The sequence below is a fragment of the Stegostoma tigrinum genome, chromosome 36 (genome assembly GCF_030684315.1).
Source record: "Stegostoma tigrinum isolate sSteTig4 chromosome 36, sSteTig4.hap1, whole genome shotgun sequence".
NCBI lineage: Eukaryota > Metazoa > Chordata > Chondrichthyes > Orectolobiformes > Stegostomatidae > Stegostoma > Stegostoma tigrinum.
This window is the reverse complement of record NC_081389.1, coordinates 4,699,277-4,719,828: the sequence shown is the minus strand read 5'-3', so window position 1 is coordinate 4,719,828 and position 20,552 is coordinate 4,699,277. Positions and strand designations below refer to the sequence as shown.

General features: G+C 40.3%; 1 protein-coding gene across 7 annotated transcripts in view; it reads right to left on the bottom strand.

Annotated features, from left to right (window-relative positions):
- The window catches only part of sin3aa (SIN3 transcription regulator family member Aa), a 116,866-nt gene that overhangs the window by 47,614 nt on the left and 48,700 nt on the right, over positions 1–20,552 (bottom strand). For all 7 annotated transcript variants that reach the window (XM_048520576.2, XM_048520581.2, XM_048520578.2 and 4 more), the window contains 7 exons: positions 16,743–16,922; positions 13,666–13,772; positions 11,511–11,790; positions 7,609–7,860; positions 6,919–7,071; positions 6,110–6,268; positions 3,865–3,954 (listed from right to left, as the gene is read on the bottom strand). In XM_048520576.2, coding sequence (XP_048376533.1) covers positions 3,865–3,954; positions 6,110–6,268; positions 6,919–7,071; positions 7,609–7,860; positions 11,511–11,790; positions 13,666–13,772; positions 16,743–16,922 — 1,221 coding nt within the window. The remainder of the gene's footprint in view (positions 1–3,864; positions 3,955–6,109; positions 6,269–6,918; positions 7,072–7,608; positions 7,861–11,510; positions 11,791–13,665; positions 13,773–16,742; positions 16,923–20,552) is intronic.

Below are 20,552 nucleotides of genomic sequence, written 5' to 3'. Positions count from 1 at the left end.
TGTATGCCCCTTCATTTTCAATAGAAATTCCTTGTAGAGCAATCAAAAAAAAAATCCACAGCAAATCCCAAGTACACTAAATCTCTTATTGCATGCATTTCCACCCAGATGTCGTTCCGACCACACAGCATTGTCACTCTAGAACTTGAACATAAAAACTGAACCTCCAACCCCAATGCAGTGTTGACAGCATGGTGCACAGTCAGACATGCCATCATTTGGATAAGATACTAGACTGAGGGTCATGCTGTAGGTTCAGGCAAATGGAAAAATCTCCCTTGAATTTTTGAAGAGGAGTAGGACAGCCATCCTTGGTGAACTAGCTAATATTTATCCCTCAATCAACATGCCCACAAAGAAATTATCTGGTCGCTATTACATTGCTGTTTGTGGGAATTTACTGAGCACAAACTAGCTGTGGTGTTTCCTACGTTACAACAATGACTACTCTTTGGCCAATTGAGTACGTTCTGAAAAGTGCCTTGAAATGTCTGAGGGACATGAAAAGTGCCACACAACGAATTCCATTTTTCTTTTCCATTGCATCTTCTTCATGCCAAATCTGCATATGCACACTAAAATGACTGCATCTCAGTCATTACATCAGCCCTTTTTAAACTTAGAATAGCTTGGGATAGATCAGTCTCAGTAATGAGACTAAAATAGATGCTGGGCCAACTATAATATTTCACTGCAATGTGGGGAATCAAACAGCAGATGCCACTGGTTGACTCCCACAGAGAGTCTGTCTCTATCCACACTGAGTGTCTCTGGGCAGCCAGCGTCCGTTCTGGAAGTATTAAAATGACAATGATATCAAGGTATGTTTGCCCACATAACTAATACAGGAACCACAATCACATATGGGTGGAAAGGTCAGTGTCTGGATCTGCACTTTCACCAAACACAATTTTTCTTTTCAAAAGGAAATCTTTCAGTGCAGAAGTTAAATTCTTAGTCATTGAGAAGATTTTGAAAAAATGATTTATCCAGCAGTCAGGCCACTGATATCACTTTTATTCACTTGAGTGATGATCAGCCCCATTCTGATTGATTATTCCGGAATCAGTCTTAAACACAGGTCATCAGGCCCTGAAAGTATCTCAGACCTGCACAAACCAATGTACCTCCTACATGGGAACGTGTCTAGTCCGTTCACAAGCATTACACTTGCAGTTGCTTGATTTTTTAATTTACTGGGTCACACTCACTCTAACCTCAACTTCCTGCATATTGTAATAAAGCTAAATGCAGTTTGAGAAACAGCACTTCACCTTTTGATTGGGCACATTACAATCTTCAGTATCAAATTCAGCAATGGAGAGAATTGAGTGTCACAGGTCACTGAACAGAAACACTGACTGTGTTTATCTCTCCACAAACAATGCCTGACCCGCTGTGTGTTTCCAGTTCTTGCCGTTTTTATTTCGGATTTCCTGAGTCCACAGTATTTCTCTTCTGTATCAAGGACAATAATTTCTTATCATACATATTTTCTTACCAACCTGTTCACAGATGCTTTATACACCTCAGGAAACAGGTCTGACTTGAATCCAGTCCTCCTGGCTCAGAGACAAGGACACCAACACTGCCACAACGGCCCACAATTTCAGAACATAGTCAGTATCGTCCATAACCAGGTGATTGGGAGGTTACTGACATAGACCCAGGTGAATTCTAAGTGTCAGTGTCTTGTTTCTTCACTTGTCACACAACCATCCTTTTTACCTTGCAATCATCATCCCTTTTTCCTATCATCCCTAATGTTTCCTGCTTTCCATTCAGTCTTAAACCATCACTGGTGTTCCTTGCTCCTCCCTGGTTCTCTGCCTCTGTACTTGTTTAAAGCCTATAATATCTCAAACTTTTTCCAGCTCTGGTAAGAAGCGGAACAGTGGGCTGAATCTTCAGCTCTCCCAGATGGCAAATTTGGAGATAAGTATATGTAATTAAGTGAGATATTGTACAGTTGGTTCTACGATAACGCGTGTTTCTTTAACACAAATTGGCTTTAAATGAGATTAAAGAATTTGGACCGCTATTTGTAGAACATGAACTTTCCTTACCTGTACTTGCTATAGTGCAATTCTGGCCCCATTAGTTCAAATGGCGTGGTTATTGCACGATTTTCTTATTGCACAAGATTGCACGAAAACAGAATTATCACGTTATATCAAAACTGATTGCACCTGAATCCTCTCAACTTTCTGCCTTCATTCAGTTTTAATTACAATTAGGGTCTGGGTGAGAAGGCTCAAAATCAACCTCTCTCTCCTGCCAAAAATGGAGGCCCTCAAGCAGTCAATTAAGAGTCACTGAAGGGCTTCCTCCCACTGTGGCTGGGATTAACTCAGCCGCAGATTGGCCTGTTGCCATGTAACACGCAAGGCCATGCATAAAATCACAGAATTCCGACAGTGTGGGCCGAAAGGGCCTGTTCCTGTGCTGTATAGTTGTGTGTGTGGAAGCAGGCCATTCAGTCTATCAAGTCTATACCAACCCCCTCCAAACAGCATCGCACCCAAACACTGCTGCCCCACACCCACAAACACTATAACCCTGCATTTCCCATGGTTAATCCACCTAACCTGCACATCCCTGGACACTATGGGCAATTTAGCACTGCCACTGCACCTAACCAGCCAGTTTATCACTGCTGCAAGTCACTTTGCTGCCTGTTCTTCTGGCAGTAGATTGCCTAGCAGGTGTCTGTGGGTACAACTTCGCACTCCAGGTCTTGGTAATAAGAAAGGCCCACCAGTGGCCTTACCACTGCCTGACTGGCTTGTAGTTTAGGAGGCATTCCTGAAAAGAAGTAATGAGGTTCTCTCACCAGTTCACTAGACAGCAGACAGGATCTCTGATACCTCAACATGATTCTGCGTGTCCAAAACTAGAGGACATTGACTCTGTGTCTCTTTCCCCAGATGTTGCCAGATCTGCTGAATATTTCCAGCTTTTCCGCTTTGATAGCTCTTTAACAATTGTGGTCTTCCTACTATAGGAAAGATGTTGTTGAACTTGAAAGGGTTCAGAAAAGATTTAGAAGCATGTTACCAGGATTGGAGGGTTTGAGGTATGGGAGAGGCAGAATAGGTTTGGGCTATTTTTCCTGGAACATCAAAGGCTGAGTGGTAACCTTATAGAGGCTTATAAAATCATGAGGGGCATGGATAGGGTGAATAGCCATGGTCTTTTTCCCAGGGTAGGGGAGTCCAAAACTAGAGGACATAGGTTTAAGCATAGAGGTAAAAGATTTTCAAAGGGACCTGGGGGCATTTTTTTCACACAGTGGTTGATGTGTGTATGCAAAGGGCTATCAGAGGAAGTGGTGGTGGAGGAGGTCGTGAAAAGGGGCATAGAATGATACCATTTAAAAGACTGATTGGTACTTGGCTAAGAAGGGTTTAGAGGGGTATGGGCCAAATGCTGGAAAGCAGGACTATATCGGTTTAAGATATCTGGTCAGCACTGATGGATTGGACCGAAGGGTCTGTTTCCATGCTGTATACCTCTGTGACTCTGAGTAGGAGAAACAGCAAAACAATTTTTTGGGTATTGTGAAAAAACCAGGAGTATTTTTAAAAATACTACAGAACTCCATTTAAGGGCCGTTTCCTTCAAGTGTTGTCTGTAATCCAACAGTATGTGTGTAATAAGCATCTTCAGAGAATGCAACTTTGATTTAATACATCCAAGATTTCAAACATTTATGTTGTATCAAAGATCTGAGCCATCCTCTAGATTATTAGCCCAGAAACAGAACCACGATAATACCACATCAATCCGCTATGAGCAAAAATTTTTCAAAGAGGCTACCAACAAATTATTTCAGCACATTGATTTGAAATCAATCTCACTTACCTTATCAAAGAATAAAGTTTCTGTTCCAGCTCCATGCTTACTGACTTCAGCCAAGGACTGGTCTTTTAATGCCAATATTTTTGGTTTCTTCTACAAATAAAAAAAAGTTGCGGTCACCAATAACTTGTGTTTAATTTAGAAGATCCTTCTGAACAATTGTAAAGAGCAGAGCATGTACAGCAAGTTGCAACAGGTCAAAATGAATATTCTAGTCAAGTCACCATAGTCTTACCAACCATACGGCTGCTTTCCCATTAGGGAGAGACAACTAGTGGTGGCTTAAATTGAGGATTACCACACCTCAGGTGATGGGTAAGGTTCATGGTCATCTCAACTGTTGTAGGAATTGAACCCACACTGTTGGCATCAACCCAGCCGTCCAGCTACCTGAGCTAAACGTGCTGAAATTTCAGCAACATAATAATTACATGATTGTAGTTCCTTATCTCCAGTCTCTGATTGGACAACAATGAGGCAGCTTAAACAGTTCACCGAAGATCAGGAGCCTGGCGAGTAGAACTGTGGTCACAAGTCCATATTTTACCCGCTCTTCCATCAAGTTCTCAAATAATTTAGCTGCTTTCATTTCACTGGGCCAGCATAGTGGCTTAGTGATTAGCACTGCTGCCTCACAGCACCAGGTACCCAGGTTTGGGTGACTGTCTGTGTGGAGTTTGCATGTTCTCTCCGTGTCTGCGGTAGTTTCCTCCAGAGCTCTGGTTTCCTCCTACAATCCAAAGATGTGCAGGTCAGGTGGATTGACTATGCTAAATTGCCCATAGTGTCTAGGGTGGGAATTGTTGGGGGTGGGTCCAGGTGGGATGCTTTTCAGAGGGTTGATTTGGACTTGATGGGCCAAATGGCCTGCTTCCACACTTTAGGAACTCTATATGTAGAACTATTAAATTTTGCTGATTTCTCAGAATGACCACATGAAAAATATCAATTTGAAGTGTTTTTGCAGCAGTCTAAATGTAAATATGACACCTATAACCTGAGCTTCTTTGCTATCAGAGGAAACAAAATCAAGGAGTATTAAAAGGGCATCTTAATTATCCAGTGATAATGGGAACTGCAGATGCTGGAGAATCCAAGATAATAAAGTGTGAACCTGGATGAACACAGCAGGCCAAGCAGCATCTCAGGAGCACAAAAGCTGACATTTCGGGCCTAGACATGAAGGGTCTAGGCCCGAAACGTTAGCTTTTGTGCTCCTGAGATGCTGCTTGGCCTGCTGTGTTCATCCAGCTTCACACTTTATTATCTTAATTATCCAGTCATTTATATTTACAATGTAAATGAAATTTGTCATTAATGAATCTGACACACATACTAATGATGGTCATGTTATGTAAAACTGGGGTCCAAGAACTTACAAACATTTACCAATCCACAAACTTGTTATCAATAGCTATTCACCTTTAAACTGGGTTGAAGGACACACTAATATAAACAATTCAATTTTATGGCCCTAAATCACTTGCCACGAGCCAAATCTGCCAATCCAGTCAATCCATTCTATTCAGGTTTTTTACTTCTTACTTATCTACTTGCTCTATTGTATTTCCTGGACTTCCAATTTCTGAAATTTGGAAAAGCATGTTCGCAGTGCTACAGCCCCATTGATGGACACTTCCTGAATTAATTGCCTGCTGCTTGTGCAAGACAAACTATCAAGAATATGCAGGTTTATGAGAGACCCCAGACCTCTTGGTACATGTCTAAGCGTCCCACTAAATTCTCAGGTATGCTTCCTTTACAAGGACTGAAGTTAAAAACACTTCAGTAGTACAGTAGAATAATGTACAACATAATGCACCTGTAATTATTTAACAGGCTATCAATGGATTTATCATACAAAAGACGACAGGAGTGCTACTAAACTGTATCGCATCAATTTACCACAAGACATCAAAAGCACATTTAGCAAACAATACATTCTATTCTCTTCTCTTCAAAAATCATGCAGATGCATCTCAGGGAAACTCACTGTTACTACACCAAACTTTTCTCAACATCAAAACCTTTGAATCAGTATTCTTTCAATCATGTCTTTGTGAAATCCCGTGAAATGTTTGTTATTTTTAAAAGCACAATGTAAATGCACGCTGTTGTCCCTGGACTTTTACAATTTCTGCATTAGAATGTGATGTTATATGTACAATAGAAAAAAAATTCTTCACAGAACTACCTAATCTGGAGTTCAGGCTCTTGTTTAGTCACATAACAGTTACTCTGTACTTACTTTGACGGGTGGTGTGGTTCCTGTGCCTGGGTGACGACGGATCTGACAGCCATTTTGATTGCTTCTTTGTTTGTTATTGTTCAGCTGAGGCTTCTTCACTGTGCCACCATGATCATTCCTAACAGAATCAGCTTTCTCTGCTGTTGTCTTGCTCAGCAGCTACAATGCAGAAAACACCTTTCAATCAGTTCAGTTCTAAGGTTAAATGTTATTACCTAGAAAAATTAAACAACTGACGGGTGTAGATGTATGCTTATCTAGATTACCACATTGAGGAAACAGCAAGCAGCATCTATTACACAGATCATACCCTAGGAGAGGCCAAGAAAGGAAAAGATCTCTCCTAACAGGAAAAGGCAACCAAAAATTGTCAGCAACTAATACAGAAATGCAAGTACAAGAATTGGGATTCTGGAAGCTACACCTCACGTAGTCTAGGAGAGGAAAGAAGCATTCAAATCCAGGGCCAAAATAAATTATAATTATAAATTATTCTTTTACTGAGAATGATCTATACTTCTTCCAAGGCATTACAAAGTATTTCCACTAAGTGTTCCATGGTTTAAACTGCCTCTTTCCTTCCGAAAAGATGTAGTCATAAATTAACCTCTATTAATATTCCCAGCTCCAATTATCAATGACTTTGAAAATATTGGTAGAGAAATACGGCAATTTGTATTTTTGTAATATTGAACACAGCTCAAATTCAACCAGATGAAAAGAGAAAAGCCGCAGATTATGAACAGATTATGTCTATTCCAGGGACATCAATACTTCCCATCAAAGAATATGTAATATGAATTACTTACAACAGAGCTATTGGCATCAGGTAAGAACTGTCCAAATTCTGAAAGAAGGTCTTCTTGGTTTTTAAAGAGCCTTGCTACCTGGGCATATACCTCCTGCTCAGTCAGTGCTGGTGTGTAGTTCCCACCGGCTTCTTTTGCATTCCGCTGTTCCTTCTATAACAGAAAAAATATTGCATAGCATCTTACATAAAGTACTGTCCTTCATTAGCAAGTGGCAAAGAAAGGGAACACAAAAAAAAACAGGATTACCTTAATTGCCCAGTTGGCAACACGCCAGAAAATACCTTCCACCAACGCCACCCCTCTTCCCAAGTAATACTGTTACATGGATGATCCAATAATATAGCCTTGTGGCTGCATTCATTTAGAAGTTAAAGACTGTTCCAGAGAAGCAGTCCATCCACCTGCAATGCAGTAAAAGCTACTTCCAACCAAAGACACCTATTTACACCCGGTCATACTGTTACAGGTGATAAAGTAAGTACTCTTGTTTCAGACTTCAGATGAGTAAATGTAAGCTTAACAGGAGAAGGATTCAGTTAGTCATACCAATACAATTGAAAAGGAGGAAATGACAAAAATAGAAAGGGAAAGGATTAAACAAAGATGGATAACAAGTGATGCTAAAATGTTTTCCATTGCTGTTTATGAGAGTCGAGGGAGAAATATGAATGCTATGCATTTCTTTACCTGGTAGGTGTGCAGGATCTCCAGAAAGGCCTTGTAGATATCAGGCTGTCCCTGGAAACGATTTTTGATCTTGTTGACATAATTAATGGCGTGGTTGAACTCCACAGGCTGGTTGTTCTGCATGGGCGGTGTAGCAGTATGAGCGCTGGTGACTGGCGTGTGGGGTTGCACTGGAGGTGACCGAGGGGAGGCATATGGGGCCAGTGATGCATTTGGCTGGCTGGTTGGAGTATGAGTCTGTGACTGTAACGGCTACAACCAAAAGAAAAGTGAACTATGTAGATTTGCAAAAACTATTCTGAAAAGGTAGTTAACTAATTCATTCCCATAAATGAAAATTTCTAATCCTGTTTTTGATCTGGACTGGAAATTGGTATAAAATTAGCGTTGAAAGTTCAAATTTTGATGACAAACAAGGTAGCATGTGCATAAGAGGTTTCCCATTGCTGTCACTCTGTGCACTTTCCAAATACTGCACTCCATTACTAGTTTAAATAAAGTGCACATTCTTTATACTTTGCACATCAGAGTTCACCTCTTGGAAAGAGTCCCACAACTTGTAGAAATGAAAGCTAGCATCAACTGATCCAATTAGAATGGTGAACGATATTCAAATCACCATTTAACAAGAGACTGCAGCATAATGGTCACTATTACTAGCAAGCAAATACTGGAAAAATAAATTGACGAGAAGAAATGTATAGTTTTGAATACCTGTCTTCTAAAAAGACAGAAAAGATGAAAACTACCAAACTGAATTATCGTTGCAATCACTCTACTCTGTAGATGTCAACCTATCCATCATTGACGTTAATGTTAAACATTTTATTTCTTCAGGTAATATGCCCCATTCAAAAAAAAAATCTGCTGTCAACATCTTTTCCTCAACTAACCACCGAACCTCCAACTTTCCAAAGCACCACACTATTTACAGCTTGACCTTCTTGTCCAGCATCGTTGAATGTGCTGCAGCCTCCCAAAACCATGCCCATCTCCCCTGCCTCAATACAAAAACTGCTCTTAACCAAGTTACAAATGACGTCCTACATGGCTATTACAAAAACAAACTCTCCTTCCTCAACTTGGCTGCACACTTTCAAGTCCTCCGTCCATAGATCTAATCACCAAATTATAACATACAATGGCTTCTAATCTTGTTCCTATACCAATACCTCTGGTGTTGTGCAATGATTATCCTGGGCTCCTTGCTTTTTCTCACTACATGCTGCTCATTAGCACCATTACAATATTAGTTTACATGCATACTGATGAAAGCCAGACAGACATTCCTCACCATTGCCCCTTTTGATTTTTGCGCTGTTGCTAAATTATTAGCCTGGTCATCCAACATGCAGTGGATGGTTGAGTAGAAGTTTCTTCAAATTAAATGTTGGGAAGACTGACAGAATTGCTTTCAGTTCCCATTCCAAATATTGCTTCCCTCATACCTACTCCATATTTCTCCCTGGCAACTGTCTGAGATTAAACTAGACCCTTTGCATCCTTGATGTCCAAGTTGATTTTCAGAACATGTATCTATGCGATCATAAACAATATTTATAGCCAACTCCATAACATTGCCTAAATTTGTTTTGCCTCAGATCATCTGCTGCTGAAATACTCATTTATATGTTTGCTACCTGTTTACTTTTCTATTTCCCCATATTCCCACCTCTACCATCTGTAAACTAAAGGCCATTCAGAACTTTGCAGACAGTATGTTGACTCACATCCAATCTTGTTCATCTTTCATCCTCGTGCTGACCCACAAGCTGACACCCAATAAGAAACACCTTAGAATTGTGGAATCCAGTGTGGAAGGTCATCTGGCACATCATGTCGACACCAACCCTCCAAACTGCACCTCACCCAGACCTACCTCCTTAGCTACCCTTGTAATCCTGGATATCCATGGACACTACGGGTAATTTAGCATGGCCAATCCACCTAAGCTTCATGTCTTCAGACTGTGGGAGGGAACCAGGTCACCTGGAGGAAACCCACGCAGACATGGAAAGACATGCAAACTCTACAAACAGACATCCGGATCCATGGTGCTGAGAAAGCAGCGTTAGCCCGTGAGCCACCATGCCACCACGACCACCACCATGCCGCATCCCCACACCCCCACCTTTGATGCATTGATTTTAAAAATTCTTGAGCTTTTTCAAAAAACCCTTAATGGCTTCAACCCTCCCCATATCCATAATCTCCTCCAAACCCACAATCCATTAAGATTCCTGCACTGTTCTAAGTCTGGCTTCTTGTATATTTCATTTTAAACTGATGTATATTTATATGCTAAGGTCCAAAATTCCATCCTTAAACGTCTCAGTTATCCACGTCTCTTTTTAAAACATTCATGTAAAGTAATCCCTCTTACCAAACTAATGTCCATCAGTAGTAATATAGTTGTTTATGGCTTGAGTCTAATTTTGCTCTATAAGCTGAGGTAGAAAGTACCTTTGTGTGATTTATTTTCTTAAAGGCTCTATATAAGTTGTTGAAAACAAAAATGAGTGTTATGTCAAATAATATTCAGCAACAAGGCATGTTTTAGATGAAGGGAAATGTCCACATCAACAAGTTACAGTGACGAACTTCTATAGCCTTTTATGCGGCACACTGGAAGTTAAAGTAGCCCACAGTGACTTCACTGTGCAGATTTATTTGCAGGAACACAGGAAGTGTTGTCAGACTTCTAACACCAAGTTCACTGTTAACAAATTGCTGATTACCTAGTTATACACGATAAGATCGTAAGATATACAAAGAGAATGAATCCGTCAGCTCATTCAATATGCTTTGTCATTTGATAATGGCTGTTATATTTCTCAACCCCATTTTCCTGAAACTCTTGATCCCACGTCTAATTAAGAACTTGTACACCAAACGTCTCAGCCTCCACAGCCTTCTGCAGCAATGAGTCCTGCAGATTCACCATCAACTGTTGAGGAAATTCCAGCTCATCTCGGTTCTAAAGAGTTGTTTGATGCTGTGCCCTCAGGTTCAGTCTCGCCTACCAGTGGAAACGTCTTCTCCGTGCCCACTTTATCAAGGCCTCTCAGTATTCTGCAAATTTCAATGAGCTATCGGCCCCACCATGTTGATACTTCTCTTTTGACCATCAGCAAGGGAAGAAAAAAGTGTTCATGAAGTGGAAAACTATTTTCTCAAATATTAGTCGGCAGATGCACTAGATTCAATGGCACATTCTAGATGGCCATAGAGATATGCAAGAGCTTTCCCAAACAAGCTGCTGTCATTTCAAGCTGGCAGCTATTATGTCTGAGAGAAAGGTACTTAGTCAATTTAGTGATATTTCTGAAGTTATTCATGTAATAATCTAGTACCCACTGAAAAAACTGTAACAGTGAATAAACCCTTCGGATGGAACTACAATAGTGTATCATTACCTATTGTGAGGCTATGTCTCCTAAGTACATTGGTAAGATTTCATCCGCAATGAATCAGTCATGTTTTGTCAACTTAGTTTTCATAATGTTGGCTATGACAAACTTTCCAGTCTGGTTTCAGCAACTTTGAGATGGTGACCCTTTTACACTGCATAGCACTACACTAAGCCTGACAGGGGGCATCTTGGCGCATCTATTCAGCTCTCTGAAACCAAGGCGGCCATCAAATTGAAGGTACTACTCACAACTCGAAGGTTTACCTGCCAAGGTAAAGAATGGCAACTGAAGAAGAAAACTCAAAAGTAAGGTTACGGTGATACAAAGAGATGGCATTGTGATATTGGTGTTTACAGGTTTACACAAAAAAGGAAGAAACCTCTTGCCTGACCTGCAAGTCATAAAAACCTGACAGTAGTTAAAAGTGAATCAGATCACACAATTCTGAGAATGCCAGGAAACTTGTAGTATCATTTTCCACATGCTCACCTTTGGAATTTTGGCAGGAGGTGGTTGTGGTGCTGGCTGTGCTGGGGCAGGGGCAGCATGTTGCTGGGGTTGCTGCTGATGCTGTTGCTGGGGCTGCGGCTGGGCAGCATGCTGAGGTGTGATTTGATGAACTTGCCCTGGCGTTGTCACATTCACTAAGTCATTTGTCTGCACCTCAATTTTGTAGCCTGGAGGCAGGAAGGTGTTGAAGCCCATGATGAGGTCAGGATGCCCTTTGAAGAGCTGGGAAACCCGGCTGATCACTCCAGGAGTATCAATGCTGCAACATTTTTGATAAAAAGGGATTAAAATTCAAAACCCTGAGGAATTCTGCAACTTCAACCTATCAAAATCAATCATTGCATCTACTATCTGCACATCTTCACTAAACCCGAAATATTTCTACTGGCATCACTCATTAATGAGTTCATCATCATTCCTACAAACTTTACGCAACTACATTTTCAACTCTGTCTTAATTAGTCACGTATCCCCATTGTGTTTGCTAGACTCTGCTCTGCACAAAATTGGCTGCAGTGGTTAGAACTGACAAATTTTACAGCACAGAATAAAGATATTCTATCCTTAATGCTAGAACCAGCACTGTGAAAGGGTTAAAAACAAATTTTCTGGAAAAGCTCAGCAGGCCTGGCAGCATCTGTGAAGAAAAAGAACAGTGTTAACGTTTCGGGTCTGGTGACCCTTCCTCAGAACTGCCAGAAGTTACTTTTTCAGCAACTTTGTTTTTGTTCCTGACTTACAGCATCCGCAGTTCTTTCGGTTTTTACTTTGAAAGGGCTATTCAATTAGTCCCACCCTTCCTCTTCTTGCAGACTCCAAAAATGTCTATATAATAAAGTTAATTGAACTTGAACGTTAACTAATTAGTTGGTAATTTTTTTTAAATGAAGGGTTGATTTCTTTCTCAAGTTCAATTAAGTTTTGCATTCAGCATCTAACTTAAAGTTTCTTTCATTGTATTACTATGTTTTTGGGCAGACAGAATTCAGGATAGGATGGATACGTTGAGGTGAAGCTTGCCTGATCAGGCATTCTGTGGAAGACTCCTAAGAGTGGAAATGGCCGGCACTGCAGTCATACACAACCCCACCCGACCCCGCATACAGCCTTTACTGATAAGGCAGGTAAGAGAGTACAATAAAATAACAGGGTGTATGCTGCAGTGAATTCTTCAAAACTTAAAACTGGCCACATACACTTGGCAGGATTTTCTTTTTGTTTTGAGATTAAATATGAAAGCCAGGGCTTCTACCACTTGGGGGTAGAGTTGGGCTGTCCTGAGCAATAACACTCTTTTTAGCTCAAAATATATGGACACACAGGTTAAATTTAAGAAAAAAATTAGAGGCGGAAGTTCTAAAGGCTGCCACGGTCTTCTAGACTCAAACACTTGGCTGCAATTCGAGAAAACAGTACATCACGACTTTCTTAGGGCAAAATGGATAGACAGTGCAAGTTAGCTCAGCCAGCAACACCCATGATCAAAAAAAAAGTTAACACAGATGTGCAAAAGACAAAACATATTTGACCAAACAAATTGAATTATTTGAAAAAGTACCAGAGAAGGTTTATTACAAGAATATAGTGAATGTTGTCTATATGAATTTTAAGAAGTATTTGACTATATTTCGAAAGCTAACAGACTATATAAGTTGACAAACTTAATGCTAATGGAATTGGAGGGTCAGTGTCAGCAGGGATTTTAGAAGTGACAAAAATCAGCCTGGGCAAATGTAGATGGAAAGTGCTAGAGAAATTCAGCAGATCAGGCAACATCTGTGGAGACAAAGAGAAACAGAGTTAATGTTTCAAATTTAACTTGACTGTTTCATTTCAAGAAGTACTTATCAAACTTGCTGCCTTTGGGGATGGTAAACAGGGACAATCGATTATCGTAAGAACGTTTGAGGGAACTAAAACTGTAAAGTTACAAGCATATAGCTGGCTGCAAGATTTATCTAAAGTTTGCAAGCATACATTCAACAGGCTGAATTGCTCCTTCTGAGCTGCAATGCCTCCTTAGGGCTCTTGCATTCATTCACTTAGTGGTTAGAGTATTTCTCTGAAGCCAATGTTCAGATTACATGCTCATCAAGCCAGAGCAGGCAAGGAAAAGGAATCTTCATGCACTTACCTCTGTGATTTGAACTCCTTCATAATGTCCAGAAAGTCATTGTAAACCTGAGGTTGGTTTCCAAACTGTAACTTCACCTGGTCAAGATAAGACAAAGCATCTTCAACCTGCCAGGAGAGAAAGCAAAATGGGGACAAGTCAAAACTACAGTGAAAAGGCTGATTGGCGATAATACCTTGGAGAGCGATCTATTCAAATTCATAGTATTCATACATGGCAATGCTGAGGTCAGTTAGCTCAGTTGCCAAGATGGGTATAGTGTGACACAACATGACACCAACAATACAGGTTCAACCACAAAACCAAATGTGATAATTCATGAAAGATCACCTCCTTGTCTTGTCTCATTAGTTTCTGTTCTCTGAGAGAGCTACCTATGGTACCTTGGAGAGTATGGTCAAGTGGAATTACGAATTACTATTCCAGTCATTGAAAGAAGTCAGTATACCATATTTTTTTTAAAATGTCAAATGTACACTCTACATTAGCAATGGTACTCAGGCTTTTGGGCAGCACAGCAACTGCTTTTATAAGACTGCACAGCAACACAACAACACTATTATACAATATGGTCAGGGATAGCAATACCAATACGGCAAAAGCAACATTTCAACCAGGAATGAAAGATTAAATCGTAATGCACTGCACTGGAACTTTTTCTCCCTAATGGCATTGTGGGTCTGTCTACAACAAATGCATTTTAAGAAAGCAGCTCACCATCAATTTCAGGGGAACTAAGGATGGGCAATAAATGCTGGCCCAAGAAAAGTTCAGGAAGGCAGCTCACCACCACCCTAAGGGGAACTAGGGATGTGCTGTAAATGTTGGCACAGCCAGTATCGCCTACAACCATGAATGGATTTTATCCGCACTACAAATGCTACAATGTCAGAAAGGCATACTGCAGAGTCATAAAAAAATGACTGTTACACTAGGTTGGTATTTTTCTCTCATGGGGCATTTGCATCATTGGCTGGTCAGCATTTACTGCCATTTCTTGTTGCTCTTCATAAGGTGGTGGTGAGCTGTCTTCTTGAACTGCTGCAGTCACGTTCTGTACAAAGACCCACAATATCATTCGGCTGGAAACCGCAAGATTTTGTCAAAGCAACAGTGAAGGAACTGTGCTACATTTCTAAGTCAGTATGGTGAGTGGCTTGGAGGAGAACTTGCAGGGACGGTATTCCCACATATCTGCTGCCTTCTAGATTGAAGTGACTGTGGGTTTGGAAGGTGCTGTCTACGGATCCTTGGTTAATTTCTGCAGTGCATCTTGTAGATGGTACACACTGCTGTAACAGAATGTTGGGGGTGGAGGGAATGCTTGTGGACATGGTGCCAATCAAGTGAGTTGTCTCCTCCTGGATGGTGTCAAGCATCTTCAATGTTGTTGGAGATACACTCATCTAGATAATTGAGGATTAATCCATTATATCCTGACTTGTACCTTGTAGATAGTGGACAGACTCTGTAGGCAGTCAGGGAATACAACAGATTGTGCTACAATGGACTATGTTGTAACGATGGTTAAATATAACAGATACCTCATCATAGGGCATCTGGTTACATTTCGACAGGATCACTTTCTAATACGTCTGCTGTACATAGTTACGCGGTTTCATATTGCTCCCACATTCCTCTAATTAAACTTGAAGTGGGAGTGTAAAAGAATGTGTACGGTGTAACGGAGGGTGTGGAAGAAAGCACAATGGGTGAAGGAAGGAAGTGCAAAAGACTAAAAAGAAAAGAGATAAGACGATAAAGGAAATCTTAATTTTACTGGATTCTCAGCCACTTTATAATAAATGAATCACTACTGAAGTACAATCCCTTCTGTAATGTATGCTAAAAATCAAACTGAAAAGCACAAACAAAATTGATGGGGTTTCTGTACCAATTTAAAATCTGGAAAAACAGCCCAAGGCAATAAATTCAAAAATATGCAGATTCTGCAGATTAGACACACCAGAAAGGATTGCACACAAGAAATCCTCACACACAGGAGATTATCAGAAAATGAAGTCCCTCACTTCTTTTTAAAATTCCTTAAATCAACTTCTACAAAAAAAAACCTCACCATATGAAAGCAGGGTATCACAAGTTCTGGTACAATATGAGGTTGACATATCTTTGGCGTAGCCACAAATTTTAAGACCAACTAATGAAACAAGCCTTAGAATAATCCAGGATATTGTATTGAGGTTACAATGTTGTAGATATAATGTAACAATATCATTATATTTAAAAGAACATACAGCGTGCAGTGATACAAAAGCTAACAGTTCTACAAGTTACTAGTTCAAAAACTATTAACCATCGTGTTAGTAACTTAGGGTTGAACAAAAGCAGAATTAATTTGCACCTATAATCTCCATCAACATATTATCACAAAGTCAGAATTTCAGATAATGTTATCAAATTGTTTTCTCTTCATTTCTATGGCTTCAACCATCATCTGATTTCTTTAACAGAATCTAATGGCGGAAACAAAGGACATTCAGCCCATTTCCCCATTCTTTGAAGGAACCATCCATTTCAACCCTTTTACATGACTTTTCTAAATACTAGTATTCCCAGTATCCAATGTCAAGTGTCAATTATCTCCATTAAAAAACTTCTAACTCTTCCTTTGTTCTTTTAAGCGATTATGTGAAATGTTTGCTCACTTATAACTAACTCATTATGTTACAAGCACTTAATGTCCTTCTCACATGCATTACCTCTACTGGTGTTCAAGGCTTATTGTACAGGCAGAATAAATTTCCAAATTTTTAATGTTAACAGAAATTTTCAACTGGATTAAAAGACACATTAATGTGTCTTTGACCTCTTAACCTGTGACAGGCAGACACAAAAGACTCTCCTCACCGCAAGTAAGTACAAATGACAGATGAGTGCGTTTTAGTTAGAGAAAATAAAAACTATGGACATTATTTCTAAAGGGATGCATCTACAGCTGCAAATCACAGGGGGAAATTTTATTTTCTTTATTTCAAATTCTGGATGACAAGTATAAATTTAAAGATAAATCAGATTTTTAAAAAAATCCTATGCCTGTTATGATAACAAGAACTCACCTTTAACCTCTGGAATTGCTGCTGACCTTGGACCGGTGTGGCTGGTGCTCCTGGAGGATGGGCATGGCTCTGGGTAACCACCTGCTGTCCGTGAGGCTGAACTGACGCAGTGTGATGGTGCCCGCTGTGTACAGCTGGAGTATGGCTGTGACTGCCAGAGCTCTGCGGCATAGCTGAAACCTACAGCAAGAAACGGTGGTGACTGACACACTGATACCACAAGTCAGTGACTAAACCTTCGCATTCGTCAACTGAGAAAATGTGAAATGGCTGTACCCTGAAAAGGGATGTTCAACATTATTGGAGTCCATGGCTCGCATTGTAAATCCTGCCTCTGAACACCATATTTTTCTTAATAACCATTGTACTGCATATCCAGCAAATATATTAGCTTTTAAATTGAAGAACAACAGTAGGAAGAGTAAGGAAATACAATAAGAACGTTTAAGAGGCATTGAAACAGACACCTGAACAGGCAGGGAATAAAGAGATATGTATCATGTGCAAGAAGATGGGATTACCTTTGAGTGGTATCATGGTCAGTACAGATATGATGGGCCGAATGGCCTGTTCCTGTACGGAAAAAAATACAGGCAAGTGGGAATAGTTGAGTTTGGGAAACCTGGTCAGCATAGACGAGTTAGACCAAGCGGTCTATTTCTGCGCTCTAAGATTCCATGACTCTATGTAGGAATTGTCATTTTCCACTTGCCTGTATTTTGTTCTGTTTTATTCATTTATTAGATGAGGAAGTTGCTGGCTAGGCAGAATTTATTGCCCATCCCTAATTGCCCAGAGGGTCATTGAGAGTCAACCACATTGCTGTGGGTCTGGAGTCAATACAGGCCAGATCAGGTAAGGACGGCAGTTTCCTTCCCTAAAGGGCATTAATGAACCATTTGGGTTTTTCCAACAATTGACAATGGATTCACAGTCATCATTAGACTCTTAATTCCAGATGTTTGTTGAATTCACATTCCACCATCTGCCATGGCAGGATTCAAACTCAGCTCCCCAAAACATTATCACGTTCTCTGGACTAACGCTCCACCAATAATACCACTGGGCCATCGCCTCCCCATTTGGCTCATATCCATCTAAACCTTTCCTATTCCTGGACCACAGTACAAAGGGATTTTGTTCAATTGGGCCAATTGGCTGAGGAGCGGCCGGTGGAGTTTAATTTAGCCAAATGTGAGAAGTTGCATTTTCATTAGACAAAAAAGGACAAGACTTAACACAGTTATTGATAGTGCCCTGGGGAGTGTTGTCAAGCAGAGACTGTGAAGTACAGGTGCATTGCTCCTTGAAAGCTGCATCACATGTTTAAAAGGTGGTAAATAAGGTGTTTGGCACACTTGCCTTCATTGTATGGCTCAGTCTGATCTACCTCCATGAATGTGTGGGCCAATTATGCTAGCATTGACAGGAACACACAGACACAGACACAAATATTGGGGAGAGGTGGCACAAAAAAAAAAGAGCCTCTACCCCAAAAGAGTGGCACAGTATAATCAAACCTGTGAAGTTAGAAGTATCATCTTAATAACTAAATCAACATGGCAGTGAACATTTCATGCAAGTCTTTTGCTCAACCCACACACTTACAAGACGCAGAGGAAAATACACTTTGGTGTTCAGAAGGTTAACAGCCCATACCAGATAAGCAAACATTTTATATTAAAATCAGAATCAGGTGGTGTATTAGGCCAGTGGCATTTCAAATCTGATCTGCATCAAATTTTAAGATCATGGTTGATCTTCTACATCAACACTTAAACTTTCCTTACTATCCACATTGCTGAATTATCCCAGTAACCAAAACTCTTTTGACCTCTGGTATAAATAGAATCAAATGATCAAACATCCACACTCTGCAGTAAAAATCTGTAATCCTAAATTAAATTTCTCATCTCAGTCTTAAATAGCTAGACACCTACTCTGACAGTGAAAGTCCTGCAGATATTGGAAGACTGAAATAAAAATGGAATGCACTGGAAATTCTCACTAAGTCTGGCAAACATCATGGGCACAAAAGCACAGTTTGTGTTATGGGTCAAAAACAGCTTTCTTCAGAACTATAGGGTTGTTGAAATACAATGGGGTTCATGCTGTCGAAGCAGGGATGCTGGAGGAAGAGCAAAAGGGCATAGAGAAGAGGTGGAGAGAGAGAGATTAAATGCCAACAATGCAAAGGTGCACTGGAACAAAAGGCAAAGGAAGTAGTAGTTGTACTGGTGAAGAAACAAAGTATCTAGTGAGTGTAAATGCCAGAATGATCAACAGTTCTGTCCAAAAACATGAAAACTTAAATTTAAACTGACACATGGGTAATAAAAGAATTAAAAAAAGGCAGGGTTCAATTACAAAAATTGTTGAACTTAATGTTGGTTGTAAAGAGCACAATCTGGGATTGTACAATAGCACAGCACAGCAAAATTAGAGATGTGAGTGTGATAGCAAGATGCTGAATTAAAATGTTTGGAGGCTTGGGAGCAGGCTTGCATATTGAGTAGAGTTACTTCACAAAGGGGCCACCCATCTGCACATGGCCTCCCCAGTACAGAGGAGCCACACTGTCAGCAGTGAATACAGGAGACTAGATTGAAAAAATATGTAAATTACTGTTTCGCCTGAAAGGAACATTTGGGGTCTTGGCCAGTGAAGAGAGAAAAGAAATAAATGGGTAGATGTTACATCTCCCAAAAGCCATAGAAAGGGATACAAGATGTTAGGGGCGAAAACCATCCCTTTGGACAGAGGAGGGAAAGACATGTTTGGTGATGGCATTGTTCTGGGCGCAAAAATGATAGAAGATGATCCTTTGAATGTGAAGGCTGATAGGGTAGAAGGAGAAGTCAAGGGAAGCACTATCGCAATGCTGGGACGGAGGTGAGAGCAGAACTGTGGGAAAGGGTCAGACATGGTAGGCAGACCTGCACACCAGAGTCTGGGAGAGTCCTTGGTTGAGGAAAAGCATCAAAAGTGCAGCTGTGGAAGGTTTCAACATCAGAACAGATGTAACAGAGATGGAGAAATTAGGAGACCTGAACGCAGTCTTTACTAGGTGCAGGGTATGAAGAAGTGTATTTCAGGTAGCTGTGAGAGTCAGTGAACTTACAGCATATATTAGTAGACAGCCAATCTCCAGAAATGAAGACGGGAAGATTGAAGGGAAAGGAAGTGTCAGGAGATGGAACACTGACACTTATTCTGATGCACTGACCCAATGTTCTAAATTGCCTGAAAAGTGAAACATTTTTTTCCAGAATTTATCCTAACAAGCCCTTTCATTTTATTTGTTTCCATCAGATCGCCTCTCATTTTTCTAACCTCCATACCCAGTCTACTTAAACTCTCTTCATAAGACAACCTACATCTCAGAAACCTTTGCTGTATTCCCTTGAGAGGATGTGTATTCTTCCTTAGGGACTAAGTCCAAAGCAGTGAATTGTTCTCCAGGTGTGACCTTACCAAAGTCCTACTGTGCTAAAAATTCTCTGCTTTTTTCCCAATCCCCTTGTAACAAAGGTTGATGTAATTGTTTGTGCAGCTGTATGTTAATGTTCTGTGATTCATGTACAAGGACAACTAGATTCCTTTGGATGCGCACATTTCCCAGTCTCTCAGCATCTGAAAACAAAAGCTTTTCCATTTCTTGTACTGATATGATAATGTCAAACTTCATCATTGTATTCCTGATACAGTTACGAGTCTAATTCAAGGACAGAATTCCATACCATTCAATTTTAAATATACCCTCTCACCGCCCAAGCTTCAAGACAGTGACAAGTAATGAAATCCTGACAC